The 22,232-nt window shown below is 41.9% G+C and overlaps 4 protein-coding genes across 4 annotated transcripts; all 4 read right to left on the reverse strand.

Annotated features, from left to right (window-relative positions):
* Nucleotides 1-1,066: 1,066 nt before the first annotated feature.
* tradd (tnfrsf1a-associated via death domain) lies at nt 1,067-6,825 on the reverse strand. Its single transcript, XM_028401911.1, has 5 exons — nt 6,775-6,825; nt 4,003-4,156; nt 3,621-3,901; nt 2,824-2,971; nt 1,067-1,826 (listed from the first exon to the last, which is right to left on the reverse strand). The coding sequence occupies exons 2-5, from the start codon at nt 4,151-4,153 to the stop codon at nt 1,528-1,530; spliced, it is 879 nt and encodes a 292-aa protein (XP_028257712.1). The 5' UTR covers nt 4,154-4,156; nt 6,775-6,825; the 3' UTR covers nt 1,067-1,527.
* Nucleotides 6,826-7,284: 459 nt separating this feature from the next.
* Nucleotides 7,285-11,841, reverse strand: ogfod1 (2-oxoglutarate and iron-dependent oxygenase domain containing 1). The gene is made up of 13 exons (XM_028401823.1): nt 11,602-11,841; nt 10,932-11,077; nt 10,798-10,844; nt 9,601-9,701; nt 9,406-9,522; nt 9,240-9,331; nt 9,035-9,163; nt 8,454-8,567; nt 8,291-8,370; nt 7,922-8,199; nt 7,718-7,846; nt 7,564-7,622; nt 7,285-7,464 (listed from the first exon to the last, which is right to left on the reverse strand). The coding sequence occupies exons 1-13, from the start codon at nt 11,765-11,767 to the stop codon at nt 7,303-7,305; spliced, it is 1,620 nt and encodes a 539-aa protein (XP_028257624.1). The 5' UTR covers nt 11,768-11,841; the 3' UTR covers nt 7,285-7,302.
* Nucleotides 11,842-12,622: 781 nt separating this feature from the next.
* Nucleotides 12,623-15,111, reverse strand: nudt21 (nudix hydrolase 21). Its single transcript, XM_028401843.1, has 7 exons — nt 14,833-15,111; nt 14,132-14,332; nt 13,992-14,055; nt 13,821-13,910; nt 13,652-13,727; nt 13,433-13,547; nt 12,623-13,023 (listed from the first exon to the last, which is right to left on the reverse strand). The coding sequence occupies exons 1-7, from the start codon at nt 14,952-14,954 to the stop codon at nt 13,002-13,004; spliced, it is 690 nt and encodes a 229-aa protein (XP_028257644.1). The 5' UTR covers nt 14,955-15,111; the 3' UTR covers nt 12,623-13,001.
* A 799-nt stretch (nt 15,112-15,910) lies between these two features.
* LOC114433374 (mucin-5AC-like) lies at nt 15,911-20,223 on the reverse strand. The gene is made up of 8 exons (XM_028401905.1): nt 20,077-20,223; nt 19,089-19,192; nt 18,519-18,984; nt 18,340-18,432; nt 18,219-18,255; nt 17,894-17,965; nt 16,395-17,810; nt 15,911-16,319 (listed from the first exon to the last, which is right to left on the reverse strand). The coding sequence occupies exons 1-8, from the start codon at nt 20,173-20,175 to the stop codon at nt 16,048-16,050; spliced, it is 2,559 nt and encodes an 852-aa protein (XP_028257706.1). The 5' UTR covers nt 20,176-20,223; the 3' UTR covers nt 15,911-16,047.
* Between the last annotated feature and the right edge of the window lie 2,009 nt (nt 20,224-22,232).

Here is a 22,232-nt window from a genome sequence, read left to right on the forward strand (position 1 = left end):
AATGTTTAAGAAGCACTGTTATCTCTTAGCAGATCTTTGTAGAACTATGGACAGTTTAATTTGCAACATATTTTATAAAATGACCATAGATTTTAATGGTTTTAGAAATCTACAAATCATCATCAAGTAAATGAGCAAAAGGAGTAAACAGAAACACATACAGGCTACTACAAAATATACCATATAAAAAGTGTAAAAGAATTACTTAACTAAATGGAAGTAATCACTTTTCTGTGGATCATATAAGCAAATATAAAATCAATCTCGTAAAAGTCTTCTTTACCACAGTGGGTCACAGACAGGACACAGAGGTCATGCTTATATTAAACAGAACCCATATATTACAGACGATCAAAAATCACTAAACCGAATAAATCATTTAAGGCGATCACACTTCACTACTGAGAAAATCTGCTTCAAATTCATCAATGCTGGATGTCTTGAAAAATGTTTTAAAAACTGAAGTCAAACATGGAGAGTTTCAGCTCTTCATCACAGATGACAAAGTGTAACTTCCAGCAGCAGACATACAGAGAGATGTCATAACTTCTAAATCTTTGTGTGTCTATGTTGGGGGTTGTGGCCATACCATATAGCACTTATACGTGTTTATGTGTGTGTGATAAAAGCTTCTAATCCACACATCACATCTGGATGGATGGTCAAGTGGAGTCAAAAAGGGGAGGGCCGGGATTTTACTGTGAAGCCTGAATGAAAGCAGCAGAGCGGCTCAACCTACAGAAACTCCTCCATCCCTCCATCAGTGAATCTGACAGCCAGGCTGAGATAAAACCTCCTCACACACACCTCAGCTATAACCTCCTCCTCTCCACCCCGAAGCTTGCACGTGACTCAAGCAGCCGCACGCGCACACACACACACACATACACACACATACACTGAGCAGTTCCCCTCATATGGGCACGTGTGTGTGTGACACCGAGTGATGGTGGAGCGAGAGGGAGGATTAACACTAAATTATACCTGAGGGAATTTAGACAAAATGATGGTTTCAGTTTTAATTACACTAATGCATCAAACAGAAACACAAAGCCTCTTTTTTTAACAACCATTTAATTTGTATGCACCCATTTTGTAGAAAAAAAATCAATAACCTTTAGTTGTGCACTCATTAGGAACAGAACCCAACAAGTTCCATCTGTAAATGGACTTAAAGCAGAAATAAAAAGGAGGTACATGATGACAACAGTTTAAAACAGTGCATTACACTCATTACAGCATATGTTTAACAGTGATGATAGATTATTTAATCTAAATGAAAACAACAATAACACTATTAACTGAGAAGCAAGAGTCACTCACAGAAGTTAGTGTGTTCACACAACCTGTCTGTTCCACTCGCTCACACACACACACCCACACACACCCACATACACAGGGGAATCCTTTTTAAGGTAAGGATGACAGACAACAAACACACTGTGTGTAAAAGCAGGTAGGACAAAGTCACCACTCCTCATGCAGAGAGGACCTGCCCCCCTCAGTTTTCATTGCTCAGGCTCAGAGTTACTCTCTTGGCTGTACGTCCAGAATATTTTCAGCCAGGCTGGTGAGTTTGCAGTCCTCCAGTGCTTTGACCAGCCGGCTCAGCTTGGCCGCCCTCCCCTCCGCCTGGATGAAGCGGCTAAGCAGCTGATAGGCTTGCTCATACAGCCCTTCTCTCTCATACTCGTAGGCCAGGTTGTCTATGGCCGGGCCCTTCAGAGCGCGGCAGCTCTTCCCCAGAGACCTCCCCACATGCTTCCACTGACGGCCCACTCCGTTAGAAAAGGTCTGAACATCTGCTGCCGTCAGCATCCGGTCCTCTGATGGGCCAGAGGACAAATGAAGATGATGAGGGAAAAACAATGGTGTAAACTGCACTTAATTGTGATTATGTAACTGTTTTATATAAACAGATGTCTGTGTAAACAGTAAACAGAATAACTTGCTCACCTAAATCATACATGACACAGGTCTATGATACTGCTACGTCAATTGCAGCCCTACTCAGAAACTTTTTTAATTTAATGTCTTTGAAGCATTAAAACAGCTTTAATAACAATAATAATAATGCTAATAATAATATATTTATCCAGATTAACCTATAATAACCTAGATAAATGTATGTTATGTTAACATCCTAAATTATATGCAATGTGATCTTTTGTTGTTGTTTTGCAGTGTGTGACATCCTCTTTTCCATCACATGTCAGGTCAGTTTACACTGATTTTACACTAATAATGATTACTCTAAAACTAATAACATTTTACATTAGCTTAATCTAATACTGAACAACCATGTTTCTCTGCTTGGTCTTTAAATTTGAAAATGTCACCATTTTTTCCATTTTTTCCAAACCCACAAACATCATTTCACAAAATCCCAGGAGGGAGTTAATGTGTGTTTGTGTGTTTTGTTTCAGCTACCTGCTCCTGTTTTGTTTCACTAAAAACAATCCTCATAAGAAAAAATGACACACTTCATTCAGTCCAAATATACAAATCAGTATCCTGACCTGCTGGCACCGTCAGCTGGAAAGCAGCACTACACTCATGCTACCAAGCAACCCACAAAGCTGGATGATTTGCAGACCAGCAAATCTCAGATGTCACAGTTTATAACTTTAAAAAACATTTTAATTGAGTTTTTTTACTTCTAGACCACACATAATGTGTCTTAATGTGGCTTTGTCAATAAAGTGCCTGATATGAAGAACAGAGTCTCCATTGTGACTTCTTTAAACCCAGAGCCTGGTTAACAGTCTGGGAAAAACAGATGCTACGCCCAAGTGAAAAGTGAAAAAGGTTATGTCAACTCACCAAACACTCTGTTCTGAAATTTGAAGCAGTTGCTGGGGACAGGAGACTCTTCCTGTGTAATGGGTGTGGACTGTGGTGCAGGACCTAGGGCCTGACTCTGGAGCTGCTGCTCCAGATGATCGATCTCCTCATCACGCAGGCGCTCCGGCTGACACATAACGGCAAAGAACAACACTTTAAATGGAATAAAATGGTGACTTCACTATCAGACACTCAACTTTCTAAATGTGAGCGTTCAATCCCATGTGCCATCACAGGGTGTAAACAGTACAGACAAAAACATATTTCACACAGCATGCTGAGCAGAGTAATAACTGAGCTCCCCAAACCCTTCTGGTGGAGCTGAATGGCGCACAGCCAGATATTCAAATACAGCAGGTGTTGCTGAAGGAGGCTGATTTTACCAGATGGAGAACAACTGACTAATCAGAGGTTAATAGGTGAGATTTAGAATTAGAACATCATCTTCCAACGTAGGTAGCAAACAGCTATGTCTACAAAAAACAGCAACAGGTGTGAACGACTTATGGTGACTTACAGAAACTATTAAATCGATGAAAGAGTGAAAGGACAGTTCTGGAACTTTGTACCCAGACCCCAATTCCCTTAATTTAATTAAAAATGAGGACAAAAAATATTTCGACCTGCAGGCAAACAGAGTATAGGCAATATAGACTTTCATTCAATACTGAATTGATCCTTCATTTAGGTGCCAAAGGAGGGGAAAACGTGGCCCAAATTCAATACCTTCACTCAACCATACCTTTAATCACAGATAAACAGAAACATCAGCGTACCTGTGACAGGTGGATGTGCTGCAGGCAAAGGTCCAGCTTGTCCATACACAGATCCAGGAAGTGCGTGCTGGCCTTGAGCTGGGTTTCCACAGTGAGCTCTTGAGGGAGAGCAAGAAGCCGGCAGGCGTGCTGGGAGAGAGACTGGCGCACCGCCCCAGAGCTGTAGCTCTCCAGGAACTGCCGACACGCTGCCACATTCACAAACTTAACCTCCACCCCCAGGAAGGGATCAGCGTCATGAACCTTTAGGATCTCATAACCACCCAGACCTCCTGCAGAATCTGGAGACCATGAATCATACTGATTAATGAATGAGACATCCCGGAAAAGATTTCAGCTCTTTTAATTAGCACACAGCGGCATGCCAAACTTTTGTGCTCACCTGTAAGAGTCAGCTTGATGACTTTAAAGACAATGAACTTTCCTTGCTGGTCTTTGTAGAGAGAGAGCAGGTCCACACCAGGACAGAGCGACTGCAGAAACATGACCGCACATCCCGCCCATGGCCCTCCATCCATGGTCTTGTCCGCCATTCTCTGAACACAAATAAATACACACAGTATGAATGTTTAAAATACATGACCCCAGAGTTAAAACAGTGTCTTTGCTTCAAGCTTCATACAGGATCAAAGCATCTTGTCAGCGTCATAAATTCTAATGTTCTCCAGCCCAAGACTATGTTTTAGTTATCAATATTCAAGCTTCAGGAAATGTTCAGAGAACCCAGGGGGTCCCTTATTTTGTGCAGGGAAACATTTACTCAAATTTTTGATCAGTCAGTTGTAAGATTAAAGTATAGGCCAAACATTCAGTTTGTTTAATATCTGCTTTCTCTCATTTAAAATGTTCAGCAGTCTTAATCAAGCATCCAGCCCAGCTCTGTAAACCTGTGCATATTTCACCGTTTTGACATATATTTAACTAAACATCACATTTATTTTATTTTCATAAAAAAATCTAGTTTGAAAAAACATGTGGTAACAACAATCTGTCACTGTATCAGTTACACAGCTGTATTTTCTTAACCTATTTGTGACCTATTTGATTATATCCTTTAACCTGAGGCTTGAAAAGTTCTACTCTCACTTGAGGAAAATCCATTAAATGGCCTCTCTTAGTATGACTGCCAGCACCACAATAAATTCATCTGTGTTCCAGTGGTCAGTGGCTGTGGCCTCAGTCCACCTTATCCTGTTTTACCCCAGCCTCCATTTCAAACCCTCATTACATAAAAACATGTTTAATCTCACTGCTCCCCTCCCCCCCAGGTCCAGCCCCTAACTCCTGTACTCTGATGAACCACTGAACTGCCGGTGCTCCCTTGGTGCTCTCTCTCTGCACACTGATGGAACAGGGAGCGCTCTGCGTGGAAAGAGCATCCTCTCAGCTGAATTATATGGATGCCCTTATATTTCACTAATACACAGTATGCTTGGCCACTGGGACTACAGGAATGTTCGCATCTTAGCCAGTGTGTAATTATAGCATGCTATCCCATCTACCAGTGCTCTGGAAGTATAGTGTGAGATTAGTTCAGCAGCTGTGTGAGGATTAAGTGATCATCAGGAGCTTAAAATATATCATTTATCTTTTGCTGCCAAAAGACAACCTCTAATATTCCCTGGACAGCTCGCCTGGCGTTTAGCAAAGTAAATATTTCATTCACAAAAGAACAGGGTTCTGCAGATACAATGATACAGGTTCACCAGACATGTGCATAATGAGACAAACCTAACTCATCAAATGTAAAAACTGTAATGCTATGATACAGTAGTCCAAAGTGCTACTGCACATGAGATCAACACTGTAATCCTACGCCCTTCTTTAGTTCTCTGCTATGTGAACAGTCAGCAGAGAAACATAGGAATCAGATATAAGGACGACTGAACCTCTGTGAGAACCACAGGACATCATTAAACTACACAGACTACTTTATCAGCATAAGTTTGTTGTGCCCTGTATCAGGAGACTGGGGGAGATATCAGTGAAGCACAGCCAGTACAGCACAGTCCTCAGAAGAGGATGCATCAAGCAGAACAAGTGAAAACACCTGTGCAGGTGCCACAGATAGGTCAGGGAGTATGTGACAAGAGTTTCCAATCTCTTGTAAAACAAAAGTGCCAAGGAAATATACATATATTTGAACACATGAAAAGAGTTAAAGCCTGGTGTCCTCCGGTGTATAACGGTCATAAAGTTTTATTTAGAGCCATTTATTTCAGCTTTGCTTTCACAAAAAGTAGGCGGAACTACATGGTGAATGGATGGTTACAGTGTTTTAGTTTCAGTATGACTGGCTGATTTTTCTTGAAGTGGTATTACTAATATCCTTCCTAGGGCTTGTGACACCTCGAAAAAGAATGTGGTCATAACTTTAAATGACCTTAGAAATAAGTGGAGACTAGTGGTCAAGGAACAGTGCACTGGAAAATCTGACTTTATGTCAGTACATCAAGGTTTTTGAACAGGAACTGTTGATTTTGTTTACAATTTAAATAAGGATTAATGTTACAGTGTGCTCCAAAAAACAAACAAAAAACAAACAATAACGGTGTTAGTAGTATTTCCTGAACACAGTAAATATAGTCGTTAGTCATTAATTTAGACTACATTTTGACAAAACACCTATAAGTCAGCAAATAGTAATAAAATATCAACTCTTTATTAATGGAGCCATATAGTAAAAAGTAGAAATGTTTTCATGGTGATTCAGATGGTATTTAATTTTTACATAACTCATAATGTGTTCATGCTAAATGTGCTGTCCGTAGGTAGCTGCTGAACGACCCAGACGTACAGGTAAAGGTGAGTTTACCAGCCGTAAAGAGCAACACTTAGCAAGGATTTAAAGTCAGGGTTGGGTAGATAGGTAGGAAAAAAGTCATAAAGTGTCTGTTTTAAAGCTTGGAGGCGTCATATTGAAAGGATGAACACCGAAAAGGACGTCGGTGGCTACTGAGAGGAGCTCGTCTTGGTAAACCTCAAGCACACCAGATAAAAGTAGTCAAACTTCGCCCACACTGCGATTAAACACGGCGCTTAACGGCTCACCAAGTCAGCTAAAAGACGCTCCAGAAGGCACATGTGGCCTTAAACCTTCTGTTGTTATGAGTCTGTGTGAAGTAATGCGTGGATAAAGTCGGTACAAACTTACCTCAAAACTTTATTATATTGTTCGGGGACGCTTCCTCCTCAGGGATCACACCCACTGACACTGTAAGAACTTCCTAGCCTCCCATTGGTTGAGCAGAAATCAAAACGCGCTCTGATTGGTGGAATCCAGCACGCCGCCTGAGGAAAAAAATCATGACGGGAAGGAAGTGTGTTTTTTCTTTGCTGCGTGGACTCAAATGTAGGACACACGTATCAACACATATTATAGCCAATATTTTCATTATATGAAATATGAAATGTATATGAATAATAACGACAGGAACATATAGATTCATTTAAAAATTAAAATACAGTAAAGTTAAAAAAAATTAAAACAAGACCAAGGAGCTGTAAGTGAAGAATCAAGTGACTAACCGCTTATTGTGATGCTGAGGTTCAGATTGTATAGCATGTTCTTTTGTTGATCATTTATGGTTCAATGAACTATAAAGCATATAGGTTTAGTCCATCTTCCACTACAAGGAAAACGAAATAAAGATGCCAACACTCATACAAATACCATGTATATTTATTCATAGTAGACAAAAGAAAAGTCATGAAACCCTATGCAGGTTGAAGTCTCAGCAGACTCACAGGAGCTTTTGTGGTTCACATGTTTGACAAATTTCAGAGTTTCTTTGTCTCTGTAGACCAGAGCGAGGGAATTGTCCTCTGGATACACCGTCAGAAGCTGTGAGGAGGGCAGAAACAAAGCAGTGATGATAGTTACTTCAGTATTTCCCTCTCATCAGCAATAATATCCATGTATACTACTCTAATCAAAACTCACCTCCTCATCCTCTTCATTTGCAACATAGCATGTGAAGCCCCCACTTTCTGACTGCCAGTCTATGAAAGACAGGTAAAATTTAACAACCACAACAGAGATTAATATTAATGATAAATGTGCGTGTATGAGTGTATGTGTGTGTGTGTGTGTGTACCTTTGCAGCCGAAAGGTAAGACCAGGTCCAGAGCATACTCCGCCCGTGCTGCCTCTCCATCATGCAGCAGAGTGTAGCTGCCATGAGACCATCTTCGCAATTCGCCACTACATACAGGTGTGCTGAGCTCTAAAGAATGCACACAGGTCACGACACACAACTGCAGCTGATGCTAAAGGAAACAACTCACACTGACACACACACCTTTTTTCCTGCTTGTTTTTTCTGCTGCTGAGGTCGATGATTCTGTTGAAGACCCAGTGGCTCTTTCATCTTGTGTGTTCTCTTGCTCTTTGTTCATTTTCTCTTCATCATGATTCTCATCATCGTCATCATCATCATCATCATCAGCAGGACACAGGTAGTGCAGATGAAGACCAGTGAAGTTGGAGAGAAGCAGGAAGAATGATTCTGAGCGAAGAAGCTCCCAACAGGCACTCACACACTCAGGTAGGGAGTCCACAGAGGCCACCTCGTAGCATCTGAAGGCACACATAGAATTCATCAGAGGTCTCAGGTACATGGGTCGTCTAACAAGAAAGACAGCTAGTCGATCTGTCAAACATTACCCACCTTTTATTGGGAGGCCCTCTCTTCATCCACTGAATCTGAGCAAGCCGCAGCGCTTCACTCACTTCCCTGAACTTCTCCTCCTTTAAAAAATACAGTCAGTCTGCATTCTGCAGGAACAAGGGGAAGCAGGTGAGCCAGAAGAAAAGAACAAGTAGAAACTTACCCTGAGAAAGTCTTTGAGCTGGATTTCAGAAGTGTCCTCAAACTCCCCCTGAATGTGCTCTTGATAGGATATATCCAAGTACAGAGGATTGACCCACTCGAGCAGCACTGTCTCCTGCCATCAACACACACACACACCTGTATAACTAGGAGTGCAGGCTGCAGAAGAGCACTGATTTCACACAGGAGTAAACTCATTGTGCCCATTGTTTCAGCATGGACAATCAGCCTCCACTGCACCAAGCTGTGATGACTTGACCTCATAACCAGCATTATAAATTAAATACATTTCAGCAATTTATGGGATTAGACCACACCAGCCCTTCTACATCGATGAGTCTAGATTTGTATGTCTAGCAGCTAGACAAACAAAGCTAGACTAGCTGTTACAGTGTGGTCCTTCAGAATATCTCTCAGAATCTTACATGTTTTTAACACTTCAGGTATTGTATGGACAACATGTTAATTAATGAGGTTTTTCGGATATTTTTACCAAGTTTGCTGTTTCCACCTGTTCCCAGGACTTGTGCTAAGCTAAGCAGCTGCTGCTTCATGTAGCCCTCACAAAAACCATTCACTCACATCTCTCGGTAAGTGTGGACTCCTCAGGACAGGCGGCTCTATGTACCGAGGAGGACGTTCTACAGAGGGCCCATGAAACCAGCCACTCAGAGACAAACGACACTTGTCCTGAGACAAAACCTCTGACACCTGGAAACACACAGCACATAGTACAGATTCACAAAGCCAGTGTACCAGATTATTAAAAAATGGCATTCATCGTTACCTGATGAAAGGAGACTGGAGAAACTTCAAAGAAGACAAGTGTGTTCAAGGAAGGCACGAGTGACTTCACTATCCTCTGTGGTTGATAATTACCTGAGAGCAAAGAAGAAAAACACACTAATGCTGTATAAAATCACAGAAATGCACAAACAAACCAGGAAACTCACTATCTGTTGTGTAAAGATCAAGGGTGCCCCCATCGCTGCTCTCCCAGGGAGGCACGAGGTATAAAATAAAGGCAATGCGCCTCCCTTCCAATTCATCATCATGGCACAACAGAACATCTGGAGAAAAACACAGAATGAGATACAGCCTATGTCATGAATTGGTTTTAAAATACATGTGTTTATCAGTCGCCTCACCTGTGTATTCATATCTGGCGCAGGAAATATCCACTGTGGGCTCCAGCTCAACCCCCAACAACTCCCCGAGCCAGGAGCGGAAACGCCCAAACAGTGCCTCCCTAAAGACAGTGATACACAAGCATGTATACTGTAAAATCTATTATGATACTGTTGAGTGGCAGTGACCTTTAATGTCATATAAAATGAAAAATTTGGTAACCCCACTCCCCACAGACAGACAGTTTGACTGCGTGAAAGCCCACCGTGACATTTTGTTGGGGTGTAAATAATAGATGATCGCATGGGGAGGCCGTTATTGTGTATGCAATCGCAGTATTTATTCTCTAGGGCTTCCTCAGGAGATTGTTACTCCACTGTAAACAAAGGCTGTCATAACCTGAATACAAAATCTGCACATTATGTCTCTATATAACTAAAGTCTACATTATTTTGCATTCTGGGTTAATGTATGAGTCTCATAGGGGTCGAGTTGCATTTTGTCTTGACAAGCAGCTCATTTTCTCCCTGATTTACACACATACATGTCTCAAACTCTACAACACAACCTCTCGGCAGACCTGGCCGCTCTTAATAAAATCTGTGTTTCTAGACAGGGAGTGTCACCAAATACACTGCGCCAATGATGTGTGCTGCATTTAAATTTAGCAGAAGAACTCGTTAAGGATTAACTTGTGTTCAAGGATGAATGGTTGGTTGGTTTAGTCACCAGATGTTAACGCTGACATTCAGAGTCATCAAGTGAAAGAAATACACTATATTTTAAGAAGCAGCTGTGACCTCTGGCGCCACCTGCTGGATGTGATTAATAAAGCTTCCTCTCACATGTCACCTAAAACATCTACTAGTTTCAACACAGACAAATATGACGACGACAACAGAGCCCGTTCTGTCAGGATGAGTGATCATAATGTTTATAAGACTCACAATCCAGCTGAAATGCTCTGCCTTAAGTTCTACAGGTATGGGGACTGTAGTGTTTTGTCATTGGGGTAATAGCGTAACTACCTCACTGTGCATCAGTGCAACAACATGACTGGCCTAATGTTTACCAGCTCGGCTGTTACATTACAGATCACTGGCTTTTAGAAGAGGGGGGTTGTAATATATTCTCACAATTAAATATGCGTTTAAGCAGATCTGCAGTGTAACTGAATGAGCTACCTCACTTCTAATGCACCAGGAGCTGTTTGTTACCTCAGTCCTGCGATATGTGGCTCTTTTCTCTTCTTCAAATCATCTGACTGCAGGACAACAACAAATAAAAATATAAGACAACAGGACAGTACAGCAGGACTGACAGTCAGTGTGTAGATCAGGTCAGTAAACACCTGTTTAAACTTGTACAAATCATTTGACTTCTCGTGGAAGTTGAGTGCCCGCAGCTCTTTTTGCAGGTTTTCCACAAAGGTTTCACTGCTTAGGAAGTTCTTGATGATGCAGTGAGGAAACGGTTGACAGTCCAACTCCAGATCTCCTGCACAACAACATCAAGTGTGCATGTGTTACTGAAATCTGGCTTTTACAGAGGGTGTTTAAAATTTGCATTAAAAGGTTCATCTGTCAGCTGTCAGAAATTACATTTTGCTGGTGAATAACTCAGGACGACGTTGCTCTGTTCATTTTATCCTTAACTACATTTTTATCCATAAAAACCTTTTCCTTAAAAAATGTATGCAGTACAATACAACACACACAAAAACAAGCAAAACACTCAATTTAATTTCAAGTGTAACATTCATAAAAACAGGGTGAAAACAGCTAAGGGTCACTGTCTCATTTTGAGATGCATAAACTGCAGTGTTAGAGGCCACTGTAGGTGGGCTACATGTTGTATTACACTGGCAGGTGTGTCTATTATTGTGTATTTCCACCAATAAAGAGACGCTAAAAGACAGAGACAGTTCTCTGGATAATGCCGTGCTGTCGCATTGAATAAATATCAGTGCACTACAGCACCGTGAAGCACAGTTTGTGGAGCAGTGGGTTTCCTGCACTGACCCTGGCTGTAGTGAGTCCTGAGACTCCATGCCTCCTTCACGGCTGTCTTCAGCTGCTCCTCCTCCACAGCCGAACAAAGCTCCGCTCGCTCTCCGCAGCTCTTCCTCTTCTTCTTCCCCTTGCCTGTGTTGTTGCTGCTCTCCTCCTGTGCTCTTTTGGAGGCCATTACACAAACTTTAAGCTCTGACAGGCAGGTTGAAACTTTACCCGTCACTACGCTCACTGACGCGCGTGAACGGACCAACGTCGCGGTTTAATGACGTAGGTAGGGAATTGGACTGTCTGCCCGCAGTGCGGACTGTCAGGCACTTTTACACATATTACATTTGACTATCGTGTATTGGTTTTATTCTTTAAATTAATTGTAACTTTTACATTTTAAGGAAGAATTTAAATAAATATGTTTTACAGGAAAACAGGCTATAAAAATAGATTGATGGTACAATTTCTGTTCAAATAATCCACTCTCCAAGAAAGATTTCTTCAGTAATAGGTTCTAAGTTGCATAACACGTTTTTTGTGTATTACATCATATCTCTGACTATGTAATATACTTAGTGTGTTGGTATTGCAATTTATGTAAAGAAAACACGGTCTGGCAGAACTGGCTGGACCAGATTGTCCACAATTCTGGTGTTGCAGCGTTAAAAAAACACAACCCATCCAGAGTTTGCATGGCAACAAATCTAGTATGTGGCTGTTGATTTCTGATCAATAGGCTCTAACATTGTGCAACATAACAGACACCCAGTGAACCTAGAGGATTAGTGGTTTACAGGAGCATGGATTATATATGCTTGATAGGATATAATATCATAATATGTGGGTTACATTTAGAAAGTGAGCACGTTTAATTTGAACTATGCACTCATCAGACCACATAAACACCTCTGACCCACATGCAAGTTTACAGAGTAGAGCAGGTTTCATTGTGAGCAGAACTTCTTCTAACTTGTCTACATTTGGCCCTTTAATGTATTACCTTCATTTTGGAAGGGCCCATTAAGAATTACTCAGGTTCTCTTTATACTGTATAAAAACATACACAAAACTGCTTTATTAAAAAGGAAAACACAGTACTGTTACAGGTTAAAACAACATGAAACTCAATGTTGCTGTTTTTTTTAATCAAATATCAGCCTCCAAGGAGGACATAAAATCTGATTTTATCACACTGGAATACAGACCTGCTTACTACAAAATCGAGATTTAAAAAAAAAAAAGAAGTGACATTGCCATTTTCTTCAGTATAGACACCCTTGTGGACTGTCAAAATACTTAATATGACAGATGTTTGGATTGTGAAAGTTGAGCCAGAGGTGGAAGTCTTTTTCACCACACCATTCCTTAGACAGGGCTGCACTCACAGAGACAGCCAGATGGACTTCTGTTCTCTCAAGTTAGTTGTAGATGAAGTTGAATCTATAAAAAGAAATCATGACTTGAATGAATCTTAAACAAAAATATTCATCCAGTTCTATTTAATTTCTTTAATTGTTGTGTTTTCTGCTTTTTATTGTCTCTTATATCTATGCATTCTGCATTGTGGTACGTTTTAAGTCAATATACTGAAAAATAAAACTGTCTATACATTTCCGTGTTGGCCTTAGACATACAATTTCAGATAAACAGGAGATTCATGGTGGAGCTCTGCAGCAAATTAATGAAGTGGAAACACTGGTATTAATGATGGAGCTGCTGTTGTGCAGCTGCTGTGCATGTTGGATCAGTGCCGTGGCCTACTGGGACAGTTAAAAGAACTGAGCAGGTGTTTATGAAATTTGCTACACCTGAGCACTGTCCCCGGTGAAAATAAAGACCTCAACATTACCTGCTCAGTAGCTGCGGTAGACTGGAAATGATTGGTCCGTATCCAGGAGCGTTGTCGTACAGTTCAAATAATGGCGCAGCCACCAGTTTATAGTTCTTGGGAACGGCAAACAGAGCTGCAGAAACATCACAAGTTTCAAAACAAGAAGCAACTTTTCTATTTCTGTCCATCAGTTTTTTAAAATTAAACTTGAAATATGTAACATCATAACACACTGACCTTTTTCCTGCAACTGAACAAGGAACAGCTTCTTATGCTCTTTAGGTTTGGTGATGTGAGCTGGAATATATGGGTACTGCAGCACAAAAAGTTCACATTGTTACTTTAAATAAAAAGATTCCATTTCATTACCAACATTTCATTATTCCAGCCATCTACAAGCACAAACCTGTGGAGGCTCAAAGTTGGGGCGCCACCAATTGCCAATACAGTCATCAATCACCCAGTCCTGCTTCACCCCATCCTGCCGGCCAAGGATCTGACAGACAATCAAAAGTCAGTATGCACAATCTCCACAGAGCAGAGACAGTTAACCTGTGCTGTGATGTGATGTAGGTACCTCAGTCATCAGGCGCTTCAGACCCTCCACCTCATCTTCTCCAGGATTTAACTCTCCACCAGGCCTGCAGCAGAGAAACAAACTGTCAGTAAACTGTGCAACACAAACCATCCATGCTGGTTCACACAAAAATCACTCACAGTTTGAAGAAAGTCGTGCCCAGCTGCAGAAGTAAGACATGAGGAAGCCTGTGCTCATGGACGATTAGAACACCCTCCACTGTCCTCCTCATGCCCATCTTGTCAAACTCCTCTCGCATACGCTGGAACCTGGCAGCCACTGAGCTGTCCTTCTCATACAGAGGCTCCTTGGTGCCAAATGTGTAATTAGTGAGAGGATATCTGAAACAAAAATACACAAAAAAACACTTAGCACAAACAGAGATGAACACACAGGGATACGATGGACAACCAATATCAATAATCATTGATTTTTATTAGGAAAATCTGACCCTAAATGTCTGGCTATAATAATTTCCCAGAAGGCAAACTGCTCGGTTTATCCAAGCAAAAATTCAAAACTGTTTTTAAATGATAGAAAAGCCAACTAACCAATTAGCACTTTTGTTTTAAATTATACTATTTATCTTACTGTTATTTTTAAATTCTCACACAGATATGCGGGGCATTGTTTGAAGCATACGAGCAGTGGTGTGTGTGTGTGTGTGTGTGTGTGTGCCTGCTCTGCACGGATCTGCGCTATTCTTGCACATATCACACAGTTAGCTGTCTGAGCGATGGTTTATTCGATTTGCTCGCCGGTGTGCAGTAAATAGCGGGCAGACGTACACCGTGATCCCAGCTACATGCACATGATTCCCCTCTGATGCTCATGAACTCACAGGTTGATGGTCCTCTCCAGAGTGAGCGGTTTAGCAGGCCCGCTCATGTATTTGTTCCCAAACTGAACGGCACCACCGCGCGGCCAGCCGGCGGACGAGCGACTGGGAGGCACGACGGACATTTCTAACGACTGTTCTGTGGATCTAAATCCTCCTGCAACTACAGCTCCAGTGATAGCTGGTTTACAAATCACGGGAGTATCCAGTTAGCTTGAGAAATCGTGAAAGCAATCCACAACAATTTCTCCAGCGCTGTTTCAGTCGACCCTCCTCTTCCGGGTGGAGTGGGGCTTTGAGGATGATGCCTGCGCCAGCGACACCTGCTGGTCTGGATGATACACTACAACTTCATTTTAATAGGCCCACCAGAGTTCAATGTAAAAGACATTATTGAAAGTTAAGAGCATTTAGTTAAAAATCACTGCAGTTCGGGTATGTTGTATTTTTTGAATTACACATTCAGTATGCTGTCAGATGAATTTGCATGGACGCAAGTGTTAGCTTTCTTGATAACACTGCAATGCAGCAATGTGAAATATTTTCCAACCTCAACATCATAACTAGAAGACGAGTCTGATCAAACAGCTCTTATCTCAATGCACATATAAATAAAATATTGCGTATATAATATTAATATTACTTTATACTACTACTACTACTACTACTATACTACTATATTATCTTAGAAATAAAAGTTGTAAAAACATTTCTAAGATCAATATGCTTGCTATCTCGTCTTTCTTCAGCATAGTTTGCTCTTTTGTGTTTAGAGAAATAAGTACAAGATCACTCAAACCACAAGTGTGCATCAGATGCTGTGTGAGAGGGAATGTTTTTACACAGAAAAAAATGAAGACTCAGTCAACTGAATATTCCATTTAATAGTCATAACTATGTCTTTTACCCATCTATTGTAAACATGGTGTATTTTACCACAGTAGTTGTCTTATGGTACATAATCATACGTGCAATGCAAAATTTCAAACAAAAGTTAAAAAAGGACAAAGACACTGCTGGATTTGTTGATTACATCACACCAAGGGGATCTCAGTTCTTTGGTCCAGTGGCCCACCCTGTTGTGGTGTGCTGCTGTGATACGGTGGTCCCTGTAGGAAGTGCCATGGATCGTCCCCCCACCCCTTTACTGTGGCCTCTTCTGCCTCCGTCACAGTAGTTGGTCCCAGTGTGTAGCAATATCTTTTGTTTTCTTACTTTTTACTCAATGACTGTTTCCTCTTGCTTTTGACCTTTTGTTGTTGCTTTGTTGTCATCTCTTTTCTGCTCATCCCCTTTCCCTGATCCAGGTGCAGCTGCCGTGTCTTCCTCAGCTTTCACATTCTCTCCCTGCTCTTCTTTTCTCGTCACTTCACTCCTGACTGGCGTCATTTTTTCATTTTCGCTGTCAATCTTCTTTTTACAATCAGGACCCTTCTCCTTCTTCTCAACCACCTCAGTTACTTTCTGAACCACCTCAGGCTCCTCATCTGCTGTAGAGAGAAGAAAATCACAATTCAGCATACATCTACTTAAAACAGAGAACACATAGCAAGTTTAGAACGTACCTGTGCCTTTTTCTCCAGGCTGCTCTGTGCCAGATTTTTCTTCAGGGGATGTCTGTAAATCGTTACCTTGGCCTGGACTATCATTAGAGGCTGTCGGACCAGTCACATGGTGAGAAGTAGCACTTGAGTTATCAGGAGCGGGCAGGCTAGCGATAGGTGGTGTGAGGGTAATGCTGACATTGTTGGAGATAGGCCGATCTGAGTCAGCTATGAGTGGGGAGCTAATTGCAGCATTAGCTACTGAGCTAGCAGTGGAAGTGGTATCAGCATGGTTTAAACAGGTGGCGGTGGAAGTAGTGTCTGTAGGGTTTGTTTCTGTGGAAGAAGTAGAGGGAGTAGAGATGTCTGTGGGGCCAGGCATGGCAGTGTGAATAATGGCAGATGTAGAGACAGTCATGCATTCGCTGGTTGCTGGGCTGGTAGTTTCAGTAGTGGTTGAAGAGGTGGAGGTGGTACAAGGCGGTGGGGGAGAAGAAATCGAGGCGGAGACAGTGGTAACTGGGGTGTCATGTGAAACTGCGGCTTTAATTTTATCACTTGAGTTAAGAAGAGGAATCGTTGCTGTGGTAGTGACTAATGAAAGTGATGTTACAGAGCCAGTGGATGTGACAGACGGGGGTTCATCACTAGCTTCAGTAACTGAATTGATTGATGGCATTTCTGATGTGCTGGTGGAGGGTGAAGGAGCTGTGGTGGTGACAGAAATAGCTGCATCACCACCAGCAGCTGGATCCAGAATTCTATTCGGCTCCGGCAAAGTCGATTTAGCTGACAGATTTGTTGATGTGGTGGTGACTGAACTTTCATTGCTGGGAGCAGACACCGTTTCAGTGGCGGCAATGGAGGGTGTAGTTATTGTTGCTGAGGTGGCAGTGACAGAGAGGCTTGGAGTAATGGACTCTGAGGAGGTGGAGGTAACTGAGACAGAGGTGGGGAGTTCTGTGGGTGTAGTGGTGGTTGTTTGGAAGGTAGAGGTTGGTAGTTTGGTGGGAGAAGAGCTAGTTTCAGGGATGGAGGCTTTGCTGTCAAGTGCAGTGTCGTCTGTGGGTGTTATAGCTGCTGGAGCAGGGATAACAGAGTCAGTGCATATATCTGTGTCAGACGGAGTTACAGTACTTGAAAGAGGGACTGGAATGATGTTGGCTGAGTCAGCGACTGAGTTTGAGATTGTCGGTTCAGTAGGACTGGTGGTAGCAGGGATAGCAGGAGCAGCAGGAGCTGACGGAGCTGCAGCTGGGCTGAGTTTAGTGGGCGTGTTTGTCTCCGCTTCCTGTATTTGGGCTAACTCGTTCTCAGGTGTGTTGCGGCCAGATGTTGTGGGAGGTGGACCTGGTTTGATAACTGGCTTTGGAAGCAGAGCAGGTTTCCCAGCTGCCTCGTGTGCTGACACACTCGCCCGAATTTGATGCCTTGTGTCTGAAGAAAAATATGTTGAAAAATGTTTTAGCTTATTTATATTTTGTACATGTGTGACAGTGTGTCAGTATTGATGCTTTTACCTGACGACGCAGACATCGTTCGAGGTTTTGAGAAAGTCGGAGGTGGCTCAGGTTTGCTGTCAATGATCGTACCTGCGACACAAAGATCATTCACATCTTATGTCACCAGAGGAATTAATATCCTATTATGCCTTTATAATAGGTGGAGACAGCCAAATACCCCCCTTGTCTTATCAGCACAGTGCCTGAAATATTAAATCTTTTAATGGAAAACTGATCCATGTCAAGAAGTCTCTCCTTCTGATAGAAATCTCTCAACTTCAAGGTTTAAAAAACACTAAACTGGAGCAGGGAAGACTTTAATCACAGAGATAAAGAGACATACCTTCAGACTCTGCCTTCTTCATCTCTCCTTCTTGATTCTACAAGATAAAAGGGGAATTTAAACGCTGTCATATGACTCCGACAGTAGTCACACCTCAGTTCAAACACACATATTTACACACCTGTGTCTCTCCAGGCTGGGCTTTGGAAACTCCAATGCGTTGAAGCATGAGATGGAGTTTCTGTTCAAAACTATGTTGGCCTTCTAATTGTTTCTGAAAACAGTGACAACAGAGTCATGATTGCTTTTAACGCCTTGTGTTGTAATGTAGAGCAAGACTTTCACTCTACTAGCTCTTACCTTTGATGTGTTTCTGGCATTGGTGGTCCCTGCTCCTGCAGATCCAGAGAGCAGAATGAGAGACTGGGACTTCCCCTCCCTGAGAGCTCGGCGGGGAGGTGCCGCCTCACCCCTCAGCGGCGGAGCACCAGAAACAGGGGTCTCCCGAGCAGCTATCTCTCCTGTAACAGCACCTGGATGCTCTTTAGCTTTCTCCTTTTCATTTTCCTTGTCGTGCTCCTTCACTCGATCCTTGTCTTTTTCCTTCTCGGATCTGGCGGCCTCCCTGAGAGGGCGAATGAGATCAGCGATGGAGGCCTTTTTGGGGCGGCCCTCTTGGCTTGGTTCTGATTTCAAACCGCGCTTCTTTTTGAGTGTAAAGAAGTCACCAAGCTTCCTCCTGAGTGTTTTTGTTGGGGGTGGACAAGGGGCAGAGCTGGCAGGTGCCACTTCATGCTCCGTGATAACCTCCTCATCTTGCTGTTTTCTGTACAAAGAATATAAATCTTGGTCTATTCACCTGTGTAAGCACTGTTGTTATCAGGATGAAATTAACAGCTGAGAGGCTCATCTGCCAGCTGTGATACTCACAGTGTATCTGCAGGAAGTACTCTCTTAGTAAAGAACTCTTCAACTCCTTCATCCACTCTCCCCATGTGCTCAAGGACTTCATTTTCACTCTCAATTATTGTCTCCTAATTCACACATAAACACAAAGACACACACATCAAACAAACTGGTGATAAAGAGCAACTTGCAGTGTATGTAACTTTGCATTACATAACCATCAACTCCGAAAACCCACACACTCTGCCTCTATAGGTGTATTTTGGTTTCATTCTCTCATCCATTTATGCTACGAACCAGCGCCTCCTGGGAATCAGTTGCTCAGTAACGTACAATGGGGGTGGGGGGGTGGATTTTACATGCAGAATGAGAGCAAGATAACTCATTTTGCCAACGTAGGTAATGTGATATGAAAATTGCAGCAATACAGAGCTGCATCATCCTTATCTTATTAACATCTGTGCCCACAAGTAGCAATGAAAGTCACTGCAGAACACAAATTTAGCAGAAGTCACCGTTACATGATATCCTGTCAGGGGAATTGCTTGAATTTTGTCTCGCTGGCCGTTTGTCTCAAAGGTACTGACTGTGTGTCTACAGCCTAACAGCTCTCTGACAGCATGATCAGCTCAGTGCAAAATGGACGATCACACACACTATGCATTTTCCCATAAGTGTGAAACATGAAAAAAATAAAACACCGTTAGTGTTTTTCAGGGAGAGCAAGAGAAAAAGACATTCAGCACTAACACCTGCTCTAACAATCAGCCATCAGTGTGTGTTCTCTGAGCAGCCGGTGACCGGTACAACAGGACTGCCTTATTAAAGCAGGGACCAGGCATCTTCACAGCTCTCTTCTCCATCCTTCCCTTCCCCCTGCCTCTCCCCTCTGTACCCTATTACATCTCTCTCTCCCTTCCATTTTCTCTCCTCACACACACACACACACACACACCACCTTTGCTTCACACTTCATTTTTACAAAAGCCTATCTGATTCTCCTTCACAGTACCTGCAGTCTGCTGGGACGATAGTTCAGTTTTTGTCGGTGAGGTCTCGGTCTGCTCTGGGTGTAGTGCCTGAGCGCTGGTCCGCCCAATGGCAGCTCCATTGGGGAGACACGGCACGCTGTTGCCGTGGAGCCTCTGTTGCCGTGGCTCTGTTGCTGAGGCACCGTTGCTAAGAGCACCAGCACCAGCAGTATGTAATGCCTTCACTGAGGTGGGAGGGGCCAGGCTGACTAGACTGACAGATCTGACAACAGAGCCTCGCCTTTCTCTGCCCCCTCCCCTCTGCAAGAGGAAAACCATGAGGGAAAAAAAGATGGTGATAAAACAAGATGAGGCACACAGACAGGGATAAGGTGACCACACTGACATGTACTTCATCAATGCATCCTAAACCATTACATGTCTAATTATACCAACACACTCAAAGGTAAAAGCTGAATGGACAACATGTTCTACTGGTTATGTAACAAATAAATAATTTATCTCATATGCGGGAAAGATGCTATTAAATGCTGTAAGTGACAGGCTGACCTGCAGATCCTTTTACACAGCAAAACTGCAAATATACTAGTTCTGATGAATCTAAAATGGAGATGTCTCACCAGTAGAGGAAACTGTCCTAAGTAGTCCTGAGAGACTGTGATAATGAGCTGTAAGACTTGTGCATAAACCATATAATAAGGCACACACCCACTAGCATCAATAGGCTGTACAGCCAATTCTCCTGACAACATGTGTCGCAGGTTTGATGGGAATTGTGTTGCTTAGTTTGAATATCAAATATTCAAACGAGGTAAGATGTTAACCTATGCCGATAATGTTTCTTTTCTCTGTTTTTACAATATTTACATACTTCAGGGAAATGGCATGAGAGGTGTTTCTCCTCTGTACTCTAAGCTCAACACAACAAGCCAGAACTAATTTGTTTTCCACTCATGAATCCATGTAGGCTTCTCAACATGGAGTAGCCTATTATGACATCAGCTACTTTTGAGCTCAGGTGCAAGTATAATAGACCTGCAGTCATTAATTTAAAGCCACAAGCAAGTAAATATGCATAATTCTATTTTGCTTGCTTTAATTCCTGTAAATATTATTTGTTTTTGTACACCAACCACACACAAAAATTAACATTATAATTTCAGCTAATCAGTAGTTTGACCAGTGAAATTGCAAGCCCTGCTGTTTAATATATTAATTTGACAAAATAAGATTCACCAACAAAACAAAACATGCCTTTTTTTATAAAATATACTCAATGGTATGTAGTGTGTAGACACTGTAGTCTATCTTATAATGTATATATCTTTTTCTTAATGTATCCCTTGCTGTCTGTATGCCGTTGCAAAAATGCAATTTCCCCATTGTGGGACTAATAAAGGTTTCTTAATCTTAATCTTAATCTTAAATTAGAATAGAAGAGAAAATACTTTATTCATCCCAAGCTGGGAAATTTCACTATTGCAGCAGCAAAATACAGGCACTCAAGCATACTTAAGAATAAAAAATATACCTCTAATGGTAAAAATTAAACAGTATAAACATTATTTACAGCAAGATAAAAAATAAACATACGTGCATAAGCAAAAATGTGCAATTAGTAATGCAGGTATATATAGTCCAAATCGGATTGTGCAATTTGGTATGAAGATATGAAATGATATGATATACAAGAACAACAGTGTGCAATTTAAAAGTTAAAAACCTAAACCTTGTGCAAAACCTGTCCCTTACAGCAGTGAGTCTGTGTTATCTCTGGCACAGATGGCATGAGGCAGGAAAGATTTCCTGGTAAAATCATTTCAATATCATTGGCATCAAGTAATTTCCTGCACATCCTTGTTTTAAAAGACAATAAATAATATTTTGTAAATACAAATTTAAGTAGTATTTGTCTTTATTTTCTGTGAATAAGTACAAATGGGGAAAAGTATTAATAATCTAACCTAATCTAATTTAATTTAAAATGTTTAGTCAAACTACTAAACTGGAGCCCTGATATCAGTCCAGAAAGTCTGTAAGCACCAGCCTCCAGCTGGAGTCTTTCATTTTACCTCGCCTTCAACCTACAGTGATAATCAATCACGACTCACTGAGGCCCACCCTACACTTACAGCCTACACACTGCCCTCTTGTGGCTGCTTGTGTGAATTGCTTT

This window comes from Parambassis ranga, chromosome 3, assembly GCF_900634625.1.
Source record: "Parambassis ranga chromosome 3, fParRan2.1, whole genome shotgun sequence".
Taxonomy (NCBI): Eukaryota; Metazoa; Chordata; class Actinopteri; family Ambassidae; genus Parambassis; species Parambassis ranga.